The sequence below is a fragment of the Lutra lutra genome, chromosome 2 (assembly GCF_902655055.1).
Source record: "Lutra lutra chromosome 2, mLutLut1.2, whole genome shotgun sequence".
Classification (NCBI taxonomy): domain Eukaryota; kingdom Metazoa; phylum Chordata; class Mammalia; order Carnivora; family Mustelidae; genus Lutra; species Lutra lutra.
This window is the reverse complement of record NC_062279.1, coordinates 68,949,669-68,964,541: the sequence shown is the minus strand read 5'-3', so window position 1 is coordinate 68,964,541 and position 14,873 is coordinate 68,949,669. Positions and strand designations below refer to the sequence as shown.

The following is a 14,873-nucleotide window of genomic DNA, read 5'->3' as shown; positions in this document are numbered from 1 at the left end:
CAAGATTAAGAGTCATATGCTCTATCAACTGAGACAGCAAAGGACTGCATTCTTTAGGTTTCAATGTGTGATCACAGAATGTTACTAGTTAGACACAAATTTCATGAGTAAATGAACAAAGGAATGGTTGAATAAATACATTTAATAAATAAATGAATGAAGCTCAGTTTGGTATGAAAGACAAAATGTGAAATGAAAGGGAGCAAAAAGAAATTCCAAGTAGTAGGCAAATATAGTCACATGAACAAAGTTATAGATGTATGAGATACCATAGTTTGTTTAGGATATCTCTGGATAATTTGGTATGGATCACTGGTGGGAAAGAGGCGGAATAGGGGAGAATGTTGGGAAGGTAGATGGGTCAGATCCATGCCATTCTAAGACAACAGAGATCAAATGAACAATTTCAAGCAAGGGTGAACCATGTTAGGCAGTGCAGAATATGAAGTCTAAGAGATTTTGTCAGGAAGCTCTTTCAGTAATGTGAGAGTAACAAAGACATAGACAATGGCTGTGAAAGAGGATGGAGAAAAAGGGATAAAATAAAATATTAAGGAGCCAGAGTCCACTTAATGATAATAGATACGTGGCGTCAATGAGAAGATGAAGTAGAAATCTGGATATATGGGTGAACTGTTGTGATATGAGGGAATACAAAGGGAGAGACAATACATGGAATGAAAGAATCCAGATCCTTGATAACAAAAGGAGCAATAATTAAATACAACATCCTGAATGAGAACAGTCTACACTGGCACCATTTTTTGACGACTACCATTGGCATTTCTCAGGGCTACAGTGGCATTAGAAAATAATTTTGGGTAAGATTCATGAGCATGTTTCAGGGCACTTTTATCATTTAAGAAAACCTGTACTTTTGTAGATGATTTCAGATATTCTGAAAGTATTAACTGAAAGAATAAATTTACTTCTATATTACTCTTGAGAAGACACAGACATGTGCTCTGTATAAAAATATAGACCATTGCTGCGTTATAAACCACTACATCCACAAACAATTCACCAATGTAGACTGTTATGGCCAATGCCCTAACTTGAGTAGCTAGGGTTTTCACCCACTTCACTGTTCTTTAAACTATTTTTTTCAAAGATTATTTATTTATCTGAGAGAGAGAGAGGATGATTGTGACCGGGGGAGGGGCAGAGGGAGAAGGAGAGAGAGAATCTCAAGCATACTGTGCACAGAGCTCAGAGCCTAACGTGAGACTCTATCTCACCACCTCAAGATCATGACCTGAGCTGAAATCAAGAGATGGACACTTAACTGACTGAGCCACCGAGGCGCCCCTAACTGTTATTTAAATTCTGTTTTGTCCCTGTTAGGATTCAAAGGTCCTAAGTGGCTCTGTGGCTTGAGCTATTTGAAATACATAAAAAATACTATGGCTTAAATAATTTGCTTATTTGTTTTACAGAGGCCATACAAAAGAATAGTTACCAGTTACTCTGAAGCAATGCAACTAACAACATCAATACATTGTTGAAGTTTAACTCTTTGCAATGTGGTGCTGTCTGTACAGTTAATGCTTAATTATTACAATAAGATCAGAGAATTCCAACTCTGAAAAATGACTATAACTCTGACATTCAGTTGCTATAAGGTATCAAGAAGAGGAGATAGGGATAGACAAGTCTATAGCAGTTCTACAGGTAAACGTATTCCAAGGTAATATATTACTTTTTCAATTATGTTCTATGAATTAATAAGCATTTCTGTAGCTTTTTTACACTTTTGTTACTGACTTTTGAAACTACATTTATTCAAAGATCAATAAAACAAAATACTTCACTTTGTAATTGTATTTTTATAGTTAGATGCCATTATTCTCTCCTATATTTTCATATAATTGCAAATAATTTGCATAACATACAATTTGCATAAGAATGAAAATTCTTAGAGCTAGTCAGGGCGGAAACATTAAAAAAATACAAACCTTATAGGTGTTTAGACTCCATTTTCTAACAAGCTCTAACTTTTCCATTGCAGGATTTTTTATTTCATCTGCTAGAATAACTGGTCCACTTTTGGTTTGTGTTCTCTGGCCACCTGCATGATCATGACAGAAGACAAAACACAAACTAGATAAAGAGGAGTAGGGAAAAAAACCCAAACCATTGATGCTATTCAAATTAAACTACTTATGCACTTAAAAAGGTTTCCACAAAGTGAAGGAGTAGAACTTTCTGGAATAATTGAGGACAATTTTCAAACACTTAAAAATATTTCTGCCAATTAAACACAAATGCTTTGTGGTTTGTCTATCATCTTAAAAAAAAAAAAAATGCTACAACCAGCCTTCTCTTCTAGATAAGCTCTTTACTTCTAGAAAACAAAATTTCCACAATTAATCTTACAACCTAATGACCCTAAAAAAAACTGTGTCAGTAAAAATCTGGAAAGGTTATGTACTCTTCACAGTGATCTCCTTTCATCATATGATGTAGAACAGAGCAACAAGAGGTTACTATAATTTTGGAGGATTTAAAAATATAATTCAAATTTCAAATAGTCATTAAAAATACCTTACCACCAGTATGAAAGGCTAGGCTAAAACAAGACCTACATTGTACCTCTTGGTTTTTTTTTTTCCAAGACCACCCACCCTCCTGCAAAAAGCCATAATTAATAAAGGCAGTATAAAGCCCTGACAACGTATTGTTCCAATAATTAAGAAATTATGACATAAAAGCAACTTTATACCTATATTGTTTCTATAGTAAAATATTTTTCATAGAAGAAAATAGTTAAATGCTTATGATACTAATGACTTAGAGCAAAAACTTCATAATAATTTGAAAACAACAATGAAATAAGGAGAAGAGAAAAAGTCCTAAAAAATGGCTTTTAAAGTTAGAGCAAAAATTTCTCTTCTCACTTACTCCTACAGTCAGACCAGCCTTTGCCACAACTTTACCACAAGCCTAAGATCAAGAATGGTATATTAAAATCAAATACATTTAAGATTTATAAAATTGTCATAGAAACAAAATACAGAATGTTAACATTTCATATGTGAAAAAGAAATCTGTTGTTCAAATTTTTCCTATTTTTATAGTTCGGCAATATTAAAGTATAGAGCAAATTCAATGCAAAGAAATACATTTTCCCCAGGTACTTTTCACTGGGCCTAATTGGTAAATTATATATCATTTTGTTGCAATCTGCAAGCTATCTGTAAACTGTAGTTGAAAATAGGAAGATACAACATTTTCCACTTGACCCATTCCAAATAATGAACAAGCCAACTGTTGAAGGCTCCTTTTTTGTTTAACTGAAAACAAGAGAACAGAGCTGCAAAGCTGAGAGGATCAAATAAGTTACTCTACATTTTTCCAGAGTTGAGAAAGCGTGATGTAAAATGAATCCAATTTTACAATGTTTTTTAATCTCAAAGTGAATTAAACATCATGTTTAAGATATATAGCTAATACCACTGAAAAGCCAGAAAAAGAGGTATGCCTAGAAAGATTATTTCCGTTATTGTTAAAAAAGGAAAGCAGCAGCCACCAAGAAAAGGCAGAATTACACACACCTATGAATATAAAGCAAGGGATTACGAAACTGAGTGAATTAGTTTAGTTTCAGAAGTAGCAAGAGGGTTTTATCCAATGAGTGCAGTGAATACCTGCAGGAACAATTAAATCACTTCCTTGTTGAGCCGGCCGACTAGCTGCAACCCTGCTAGGAGACATAACAGATGGCAATGGTGGTGCCGGGGAACCTGGAAAGGGTAGACATTTAACTGTGAAAATCCTCTTTCTTCTCTACATACCACACATTTTGAATCTCGGTTTACTGACACTGCCCTTAAAAATATTTTAAAAATTGGGTTAAAAATTGGAATTAATATATTTGCTTTCTTGCAGGAAGGAACTAAAAATAAATGGATGCGACCAGGCAGAATTCTTGCATAAACTTTTCATGGAACTGTTGAAACCAAACAAAACACGTGTAACTATAAGAAGAAACTTGGCAAGGTCACGTCTAAACATGACTTTACCTGGACTCTGTTATTTCCAAATGGATTAACAGAATGTGATTAAAGTTCCATAGCTGAACGATTAGTTTAAGTAAATATTTTATAACCTGCTACTCCTACATTCAAAGGAAAGCTCTTTAAGTAGATAAACAAAGGTATGTAATAATGCATCAAACTTAGAATTCACAAATTGTGAACTAGTCACAGTGTTCACAGGAATTGAGGAGTCCAAAACTTCTCATCATAAAGGCAACAGCACAAAGTGTAGATCATTGCTACTCCTAATGTGGATGCAGGGGACCTATAACAGGAATTTCCTGAGAGCTCATTAAAAATGCAAAAACTCAGGTCCTGTCCTAGACCTATTGAATTAGAATCTGCATTTTCACAAGATGCTTAGGTGATTTGTATGTATTCTGAAGTCTGAGAACTGATGATGTAGAGTACAACAGCATATTCTACTTAATTGTATGAATGAAGCTTTTAAAACATAGCTGGGACGCTGCATAAGATCTACTGATCATCCAGAGGTATCTGTAGGTTTTTGTTTATAATTTTTACAGTTTTACCTTTTTTATTCAACTGTTTTTATTTACTAAACAAAAAAATCTGTATACATTTCAGGTGCACAGTGGGATGTGTTCATGTATGTATACAAACTAATATATCCATCACTTCTTTTGGGCGTTGGTGGTATAGTGGTGAGCATAGCTACCTTCCATCACTTCTTTTGGTTATTTTTCCGTGGATACTTGAGATCTATTCTATTAGCAAATTTCAAGTATACAATACAGTATTTATTAACTATAGACACCATGCAGTACATTAGGCATTTGTGGTTTTTAAAAGGCCACTTAAGATTATTCTAAAACTCAACTAAGTTTGAGAATCATAGGAAAAAACAATTTTTGAATGAAACACAATTGAATTTTAAATTCTTAACTCTGCATTTGAAATTCTGGCTCTATGTGCCACATAGTATCAGGAATATCCTAGCAAATTAATTAACATCCCTGAGGCTTAGTTATCTACAAAGTGAGAACACTGACTATCCAACATTGTTCTAATGTCTGGCATTAAACCAAAGAAAGCCATATAACTTCAACTGCTTTCTTTATTTTAAATTCTGAAGTCTGTCCATCTTTAAGGGAGTGATAATTAAAAGTTGAAAAACTTAATATCCTTCCACATTTAGCTGAGAATATTTTCAAGTCTGTAAGATACTTTTATTTCAACTACACTCTCTCCCAGTTCCCTAGAAATCATATAATCAATCAAATTCATAATTTAAATGTTCTAGTAGTATAGAAATCAAGATCAAATATCTTTATTTAGAATTCGTAATAATTGGTTATATCCCAGATATACTCAGTTCTGATGGAGAAATAGTCATCAGTTTTAGTAATATGAAAACCTTAACTTGAACTAGACCTAACATTAAAATCCAAACATACAATAGACCTAAATAGAATGGCACTACCTTTCAAAGTAAGAGATATTTATCTCTTTAAATCTGTTGAATTTAAAACTAGAAGGGATGACAGAAATCAACTAAGTCTGACTTAAATTATAAGAGAAATAAAACCCAGAGGGGTTAAAACAGCTTATCAGAGACTCAGATGCTCTGAATTCACACCCTAAAATCTCCATTATTAAATTCAACACAGAAAACAGTTACTTATTGCGTTAGAAGGCATTTTAATAGGTTATCCAATCTAATCACCATTTTAAACAAAGATTATCACTACTATCCAAGGCACAAGGGTTTCTGTTACATAGGTAAATGTTAAAAAAAAAAAATACTATAATTCTACTTTTTGATGATCCCAGGAACAAAGTTGTGTTGTTCTAGTTATTACTGTTTATTAATCCTGCATAAGGAGTAATCCCATGACACAGAAGATGTGTACAATATATGTAACAAATGATACAGAATCTTCCAAACTAAAACAGCAAAAGACATGGTGCCCTGGTAACTCGGTACTTCAGCATTTTCCTTTTCCTTTCATGGTAATTACCCTTTATCTGTGTCTTAAACCCTTTAAACCACTAATGTAGGCTAAATTAGTTACTAAAAATCATTCACTAATATTCAATAAAAAATAATTCTTAAAAATCTAAAATCTTGCTTATTGACTAAATTTGAGGAATTAGCTCCATTTCACCTTAATAATTTAGGAATATGAATATACGCAGGTAATGATCAATGTCCCACTAAAATAAAATTCAGATATCAAGTATACTTCACTCTAACGAGCTTTGATTTATTCATAATTTCCACTATATGGAAGTAGTAGATTCCAGTATATGGAATTAGTAGATTTCGATACTTGTTGTTGGCAGGCCAAACTTAAGTATAAGTTCTCCTAAATATGTTCTAGAGATGGAAAAGTAAATGGTTAGTATTTTTTGAAGCAACTGTTTAAGTAATAAAATCATTATTAAGTTATTATTCAGTCATTTTTCCAGAGACCTAAAACAGCCCCAACTCCTTTAACTTTTTTTTCATAAGACCAACTTCAAAATTTTAATCATATGCTTTTTCTCATGTTCATTCCAATTTATCTGCAAATGCTTTAAAACAAAGACACTTAAAACAAGTACAACTTTCTGAAAAAAACAAAAACAAAAACTACACCTTTCTAATAAATAATTAATCTGCATAAGGCAGAATGATTCTTTTTAATATACTGATCAACAACAGCTTATGTTAAAAAATTATATAAAGCCAATTCAAAGAGACATAAATTACTCATGAAACATATTTTTTATTCCACTTTGAAGGACTAGGCTATATCAGTAAGCAAGTGAAACTGATCAGCATTTCCATGCTTATACAAAACAGTTTAAATGGTCAGTTGGTTTCAATCATTGTATACTACTACTCTACTTAAGGGGAAAAAGATTAAACCAAATGTCAGTTAAATAATCATTGAGAATACTTAACATATCTTAATAGTAAAAGCATTTTTTACATTCTCTATTGACATTTAAATTTGGAAATTGGTGACTGATCCAAAAATGGTGTCATATTATACATGCCTTTTATCCTTTAAGCACTCATAATTTAAGGCACTTTCAAAATCAAAGTTATCCCCAAGAGAAGATATGCTATCCAGAATGCTACAAAATGATTAGTGAGATATTGACATGCAAGCTACCTTTCTGTGGTTTTATTTTTCTGAACCTAAGAATGAAAAGGGGGAAAAATGATGTCACGATAGCCCATTCATTTTACAGCCTAAAGCAGAGGTTGTTATCCTGGATTATCTTAAACGCTTACTTGTAGGGCCAATTTAGGAAAAAATATATTTCAAAATATAAGTTGTTCTGAATCAAGTACTGACTATTAGTACAATAAAAATAAAGACTACTACTATCTACAAGAGGGCTAAGGATTGCAAAGGCACAGAGATTTTTTTTATTTTATGAAATTATAATGAAGTGTTAAAATTAATATACTTCATCAAACATCAAATATAACTACTATTTTAACTATAGCTAAAGAAAGAAAACAATTCATTTTTTATATCCAAATGTTTACATGATTTTACTTCCATTCACATGAAAATGAAAAAACACTTGAAAAAGGTTATTATATGCAAGAGTATTAAAAAGGACACAACTTTTCCTTACATTAAAGATAGAACTATATATGAAATGTGTGCAGAAAAGAGTTAACTTAGCAGGTCTGTTTATTTTTAAAGAGACCGTCTTACATAATTGACCCTTGGTTGGCATCTGGAAACTTAAATTTTGGGAAGATTCCCTCCATTCCTAGAGTGGTAAGACTGGTTCAATCCTCCTAAACTGTTTATACAAACAATGTGGTTTATGTTAAATGCCTGTTTTCCTTTGGGGAGTCTGGAATGTTGGTACATGCTAGGCAGAGGGTGCCTACACAAGCAATCTCCAATAACGACCCTGGGCACGGAGGCTCCAACAAGCTTCCCTGGTTCACAATAGTTCATGGCATGTTGTCACAGTCTGTTGGGGGAATTAAGCATAATCAATGACTGCTTTCTAATATCCTATGGGAGAAGACCCTTGCAAGTTATGCCTAGTTTTGCCAGACGGCCTCAGGCATCCTTGGCCCTTGCTAATTGTGTTTGCTATACTTTCCCTGTAACAATCATCGTCATAAATATGACTATATACTGAGTCCTGTGAGTACTCTCAGCAAATTACTGAATCTGAGGGTGGTTTTGGGAGGCCTCTTACATGGAATGTCTAACAGGAAAAATAAAAGTTATTTTTCTTTTGCTTTGAAATAGGAAATATGTATTTATATAAAATAATACTGACTTAACAGTTATAAATTTTGTAGTTAAAAGCTAAAATAATTCAAATCTGCATTTTGATGTAATTTTTCAGTTTTTACTTTAGTATTTTAAAACCAATTATTTAATAATCAGTGAAATAATGCACATTGATCTATTTATATAAAGACTCCTAAAACAATTCTTAAATTATTTAAATTGAAGAGAAAAAAATTATGCTTATAAAATCAGTGTTTTAGCACAGAATCAAAGGACTTTATTATGCTTTATTAATAAAGGTAGCTTTTGATGTACTTCTCCCATCCTCCACCCCAGCCATCTTTAAAAATGTGTGGGCTCTTACCTTGAAATGCTCCTGCTTCAATAACCCCCTCTTTGGTACTGTCAAAGCCATGAGATGTAATTTGGGTTTCTGAGAGACCAAGTCCAGCTGGTAATGAACGCTTCAAATCCTTGGCAACATTTGAATAAAAGAGAAAATCTTCATAAAAAATCTCACACCACAGGGCAGTCAGCATAAGGGTGTCCTTTAACTCACATCTTAAACTATTTTTTCTCTACTATGTAGAGAACGCTGTTGTGGCATTCTATAATGATGTATAACCAGCAGCAAACTCAGCAAGATTTGCTGTCAGATACAAAATACTTCCATTATTCTAGAACTAAGCAGCAGGCAGATACCAAAATTCAATTTTCAAATTCTTAAGCTACTGATACATCAGAAAAATAATTTTAAAGAACAGAATTAAGATGACTAAAAAGTCTGTCTATTATGTAAAAACTGATGTCTAATACAATCATGATGAGCCTGGCTAATGGTCAGTATAAATGAATCATTCACTTGCAGTATTAATTTTCCTTTGATTTCAAGGTTAGTTAGGTAAGCAAGGCTCTTGGATTTCAATCAGGGTGAGGTAAAGGAAATTTTCTGCTACTTAAATTTATGTTAAACACTGATATTAGTCGACCCAAATGCAAATTAGCTTCGAACTGGAACTTAGCTGTAATAGATATAAATATAAAAAATAAATAATAAAATAAATATCCACATTCTGTTTTAACAGTTAAAAAAATAGAATGCTAAGAAACACTTCCAAAAGTCCTTTTTTCCTCTGGCTTGGATATGAGGAATTACCTAATTTTCATAATCAGAGTCTGAATGGATTCCACTGGTTTCCCACAATACTGATAAATGATGCACTAAAACAAAAATATGTCTTTGAAATCCTTTCTTAATATGGTAATATTAAAGAATATTAAGAACTATACATAATGTACAGTTATAATATGAAAATTCAGGACTAACATTTTAAATTTTCTAACTGGCAAGTCTAAATTTTTAAAAAGATTTTATTTATTATTTATTTATTTGAGAGAGAAAAAGAGAAAGGGAGGAGAGGGAAAGAGAGAGAGAGAATCTTAAGCAGACTCTGTGTGGAGCCGGACAGAGGATTCGATCTCACCACGGTGAGATCATGACCTGAGCTGAAAACAAGAGTTGGACACTTAACTGACTCAGCCACCCAGACTCCCTAGCAAAGTCTAAATTTAGCAGATACATAACTGGCAAGTGCTGGGAAGGGTTTTTCTTGAGAAACTCATTTTGCCTAGGCAATTATTTGATTGGTATGATAGGCCCTGATTTAGTAACTAATGAAGTCAATTCTCATCTTATCAAACAGCGTTTGACTTACCAAATTTATCACTTATCAAACAGTATTTGACATAGGTAATTAACTGTTCTCTCCATGTTGTACTTTCAACCCCCCAGCTAACTTCAGACATTCCTGACTTTCCTTTTATAGTATCTGTTATGTTCCACTGTCTCCTTTGCTGATTCCTCCTCATCTCCCCAACCTCCAAATTCTGAAGTGCCCCAGGGTTCAGTCAGAGGACTTTTTCTCCTATAGCCACTTCTTGGGTGATCGAATTGATTCTTCTGGCTTTAAAAACCATCTATACCTTGACAACTTCCAAATTTAGGTGTCTTACCTGGCCCTCTCTTTAACTCCAATATATCCGATTACATACTTGCTATTTCGACTTGGATATTAAATATGCATCTCAAACTTAATGTGTCCAAACTGACTGATTCCACAGTAAATCCCCAACCCCCAACAGACAAAACAAAATAATATCACCTACATTTTCACTCCTTTCAGTTAACAGCATCTCTACTACCAAAATCTTAGCCCAAATCTTTGATTCTCTCTTAAGTCCACATCTAAACCATTAGCAAATACTATCAGATCTACTCCCAAAATAAATCCAGGATCAAACAAATTCTTACCACTTCCACTGCTACCACTCTCGTCTAAGCAAGCATCATATTTCAACTGGATTACTTCAACGGCCTTTTAATTGGTCTCCCTGCTTCTATCCAAGACACACACCACTAAATCCATACATCAACCAAAATTACCCCACATGCAAAAACTCTCCAATAGCCTCGCATCTCATTTGAAGAAAACCCAGACTGTTAAATGCTCTCTAGGCATTACATGATTTGACTTCATCTCCTACCAGAATCAGCCTTAGCTGCCGCACAGTTCCATCAAAAACAATAAACCTATCTTTGTTTCAGAGCCTTGTACTTCCTCTTCCACACCCCCTCACCCTGAATGCTTTCTTACCAGACATCTACAGGGCTTGCTTCTCTAGTGAGAGAAGCTTTCCCCCAACAACATATAAAATAGCTCTCAGGGAACCTGGGTGGCTCAGTCGGTTAAGCGGCCAACTCTTGATTTCAGCTCAGGTCATGGTTGCAGGGTCATGGGCTTGAGCCCTGTGTTGGGTTCCACGCTCAGCAGAGAGTCTGCTTGAAATTCTCTCCATCTGCTCTCCCCTCTAAAATAAATAAATCTTAAAAAAAAAGAATAGTAAATAAAATAAAATAAAATAGCAACTGTCACAACCTTACACTGGAACTCCCTATTCTGCTCACTATGGGAAGTTTTACACTCCCATAGTAGGCGTCACTCAGTAGTTGTATTTATTTTTATCTCTTCTCTCTATATACTGTAAGCTTCATGAAAGCAGGGATGTTGCTTATTTTGTTTACTGCTATATGTTTAGCACCTGAAATAGTGCCTGAGATACAGACATTCACTAAATATTTGTTGAATGAATAAATGAATTTGTTGAAAGGACTTGTGATTCAAAACCATATAGATTAAGAAGCTGCTACAGCAATAGGTTTATTTTTAAATTTAATGAGTATTTGCTGACTCCAGCTGTATGCTAGACCTTCTAGGCAAAGAAAAAGGTTAAGGTACAGTCCTTGCCTCATCAGAGAGACAAGATACACAAATATTAATATAAAAGTTAAACTTGTTGCCAAAGTAAAGACAAGAGGTATCAGAAGAATTCAGAAGAGGGACTAATCTATGAGGGCCAAATAGGAAAAGAGAAAGTACTGCTTGAGCTCTGGAACATAAAGGATTTATTTATTTATTTATTTTTAAAAATGTATTCATTGTCCCAACATTTAATGAACACCAATAACAGCCCCTGCTCTAGCTAGAGATGGAGCAGTGTAGAAACAGTCTCTGCCCAAATTAGACTCACATGGGGGAAGGAAGGGGAAGGAGCCTGATAAACAAATAAATGTATGTCAATAAGAAGTGCTGTAAGTAACAAGTAGTAAGTTAAGTTTGTTTTTCTTAAGGCAGGGTAAGAGAGATACAGAATGAAGGGCAACAAATGCTACTTTGGGTGAACAGATTCCTGGAAGCAGTGTTTGGGAGTGAGCCATGTGAGCTTTAAGACACAATTCCCTTATCAAATGTATGATCTGCAAATATTTTTTTCCCATTCTGTTAGTTGCCTTTTAATTTTCTTCATGGTGTTCTTTGAAGCACAAAAGTTTTAAATTTTGATTAAGTCCAATTTATCTATTTTTTCTTTTGTTGCTTATGTTTTTGGTGTTGTATCTAAGAAACTCAAGTGCTTAATCCAAAGTCATAAAGATTTACATCTATTTTTATTCTAAGAATTTTATAGCTGTAGTTCTTATATTTAAATCTTTGATTCATCTTAAAATTTTTTAAGAGTTTATTTTTAAGTTATCTCTTCACCCAACGTGGGGTTCAAACTCACAATCCTAAGATTAAGAGTTGCATGATCCACTGACCAAACCAGCGAGACGCCCATTCAGTTAATTTTTGAGTATAGCGTGAGGTCTGCATTCAACTTCATTATTTGCATATGGATATCCAGTTGTCCCAGCACCATTTCTTAAAGACTATCCTTTCCTCATTGAAAACTTTTGCCACCCTTGGTGAAATTCAACTGAACACAAATGTAAGGGTCTATTTCTGAACTCTCAATTCTGCTCCACTGGCCTGTATCTTCCTTATGTGAGTACCATACTGTTTGATTAATGTAGCTTTGTAGTAAGTTCTAAAATCAGTGGGCCCTAAGACTTTATCTTTTTCAAGACTTTTTCTGGATCTCTTGATTTTACATATGACCAGTTTGTCAATTTCTACAAAAAAATAGGATTTGGTAGAAATTATGTTGAATATGATCAATTTGGTGAGCACTGCACTTTAATGAGTTAAGTCTTCTGATCCATAAACATGAGATGTCTTTCCACTTAACTTAGATCTTTAGCTTTTTTCAACAGTGTTCTACAGCTTTCAGTATACAAGTCTTGCACATATTCCTGAGTACTGAAATTTTTTTCTTAATTTTGTTTTTGCATTATTTATTCCTTAAAAATAAATTGGGTTTTGCAATAATGCTCTTGTATCTCACAACTTGGCTGAACTTACTGGTTCTAATAATTTGTGTGTGAGTATATGTGTGTGTATTCCTTAGGAGTTTCTATATACAAGACCACATTGTTTGTAAACAGAAATAGTTTGATCTCTTCCTTCCCAATCTTGATGCCTTTCATTTCTATTGTTATTCTCTGTATCTTATACATTTTGTGTCAATACTCTTTTATATCTAATATTTAATAAAAACATTAAGAAATAGTGGTTAAAAATTATCCATACTCAGCATCCAGAGTTTTTCATTAGCAAAACCAAAAGAAACTGCTATAAACCAATGCAGGTGACAGGTATACCCCAAAATAGAAAACCAATTAACATTAACTTTACCAAGGACATCTCTTTGAATTGGCCTTAAAAAGGGTATCTATTCCAATATATTATCTAAGCAAAGCTATAACAATTTTTTTCTTAATTTTAAAAGTCTTATTGCTAATCATTATGGGGACAAACAAAAAAACCCATAAAATAATAGCACAAAAACACAATAATAAATACAAGTCAGCTGCAAACATTTATTATTGCTTTCTTCATCCTAATTAGAATTCCCTATGCAATTATCTTTTGAATTTATTATGGCATATTTTAAAGATGTTTATCAATAGCAAAGACTCTTAAATCACTTTTTAAAGACTGTCATGATCTCATCAAGAACCAACTATTGCTAGAAACATGAAAAATCTAGAAAGATAATTCAGACAGACTTTATTGGAATACAGCTTTCCTAGTTAGTGGCTATGTGAATCCTAGACAAGTACTTAAAAACTTTCTTAGTCCCTGTTTGCTCAGCTGTAAAAAGAGTCTAAAAGTTACCTCAGAGTTCTATGAAACCTGTGAAAATCAGGTGAGATAATTAATATAGATAAAGCACCCCACAATTAATGTTAGGCATCCCTCTCCCTTACTACAATCATCATTACAACCAATTAATGTTATTGCTAATAATTACAGTGAAAAACATTTCTTGAACACTTACAATGTGCTAGGAATTGTTCTAAGTACTTTAATGTACAGGGAGTCCTCACTTTGCATTACAGTGTAGGACTGTAAAAATGATCCAGCAAGCTGAAACTGTGCAAAGTGATTTATGGAAAAAACTGATTATTCCACAGCCTTCAAAAATTCGTCACAATGTTAAAGCTCCTTCATTGTTTATGTTAATCAGTGAGTATTCACTAAGTTCTTCAGGATCAAATCTAGTCTCTCCAGCAATGGCAGTGTCAGTCAACATCCCTACAGTCAGCTATTTCTTCCAAAACTCCATCTAGATTTGACTGATTTTCACTTTTTTCAGTGTTATCATTTTTCATTTCTTTGATGTACTTCCATCTTTATTCACCCATTCCCTTCTGATCATCCACATTTGGAAAATGTCACATGGATTTATGATGAGACAAGAAGGTAAGACTACCACATGGTTTGCTGTTTGTATGAACCGAGTAACAGATACGCAGCGACCAATCACCAAGACTTTGAAAGAAGTGACATGATTAGTTGATAATCATGATTCACCTCTGTTATTCACATAATGATTTATGGACTCTAGTGCTAGCAGTGAAGAGTGTCCTTTATCTAATTATAGTTAATATACCAGGAGACTTAAATCTGAGCTGTGTTGTTGGGAGACTGGCATCATTTAATTAAATTTAATTAATTTTAAATTTAATTTTATTTATTTAATTTTTTATTTATTTAATTTTTTATTTAATTTAATTTTAAATTTAATTTAATTTAATTTAAATAAATTTAATTAAATTTAATTAAAATGTGGTAAATGAAAATCTATATAAAAAAGAACTGCTTATACAGTCTCT

The 14,873-nt window shown here is 33.3% G+C and overlaps 1 protein-coding gene across 7 annotated transcripts in view; it reads right to left on the bottom strand.

The window, feature by feature from the left end:
- ARFIP1 (ADP ribosylation factor interacting protein 1) overlaps positions 1–14,873 on the bottom strand; it is a 107,157-nt gene that overhangs the window by 46,379 nt on the left and 45,905 nt on the right. For 6 of the 7 annotated variants that reach the window (XM_047717668.1, XM_047717673.1, XM_047717671.1 and 3 more), the window contains 3 exons: positions 8,625–8,733; positions 3,648–3,743; positions 1,956–2,068 (listed from right to left, as the gene is read on the bottom strand). In XM_047717668.1, coding sequence (XP_047573624.1) covers positions 1,956–2,068; positions 3,648–3,743; positions 8,625–8,733 — 318 coding nt within the window. The remainder of the gene's footprint in view (positions 1–1,955; positions 2,069–3,647; positions 3,744–8,624; positions 8,734–14,873) is intronic. The other variant, XM_047717672.1, reaches the window with a different exon arrangement.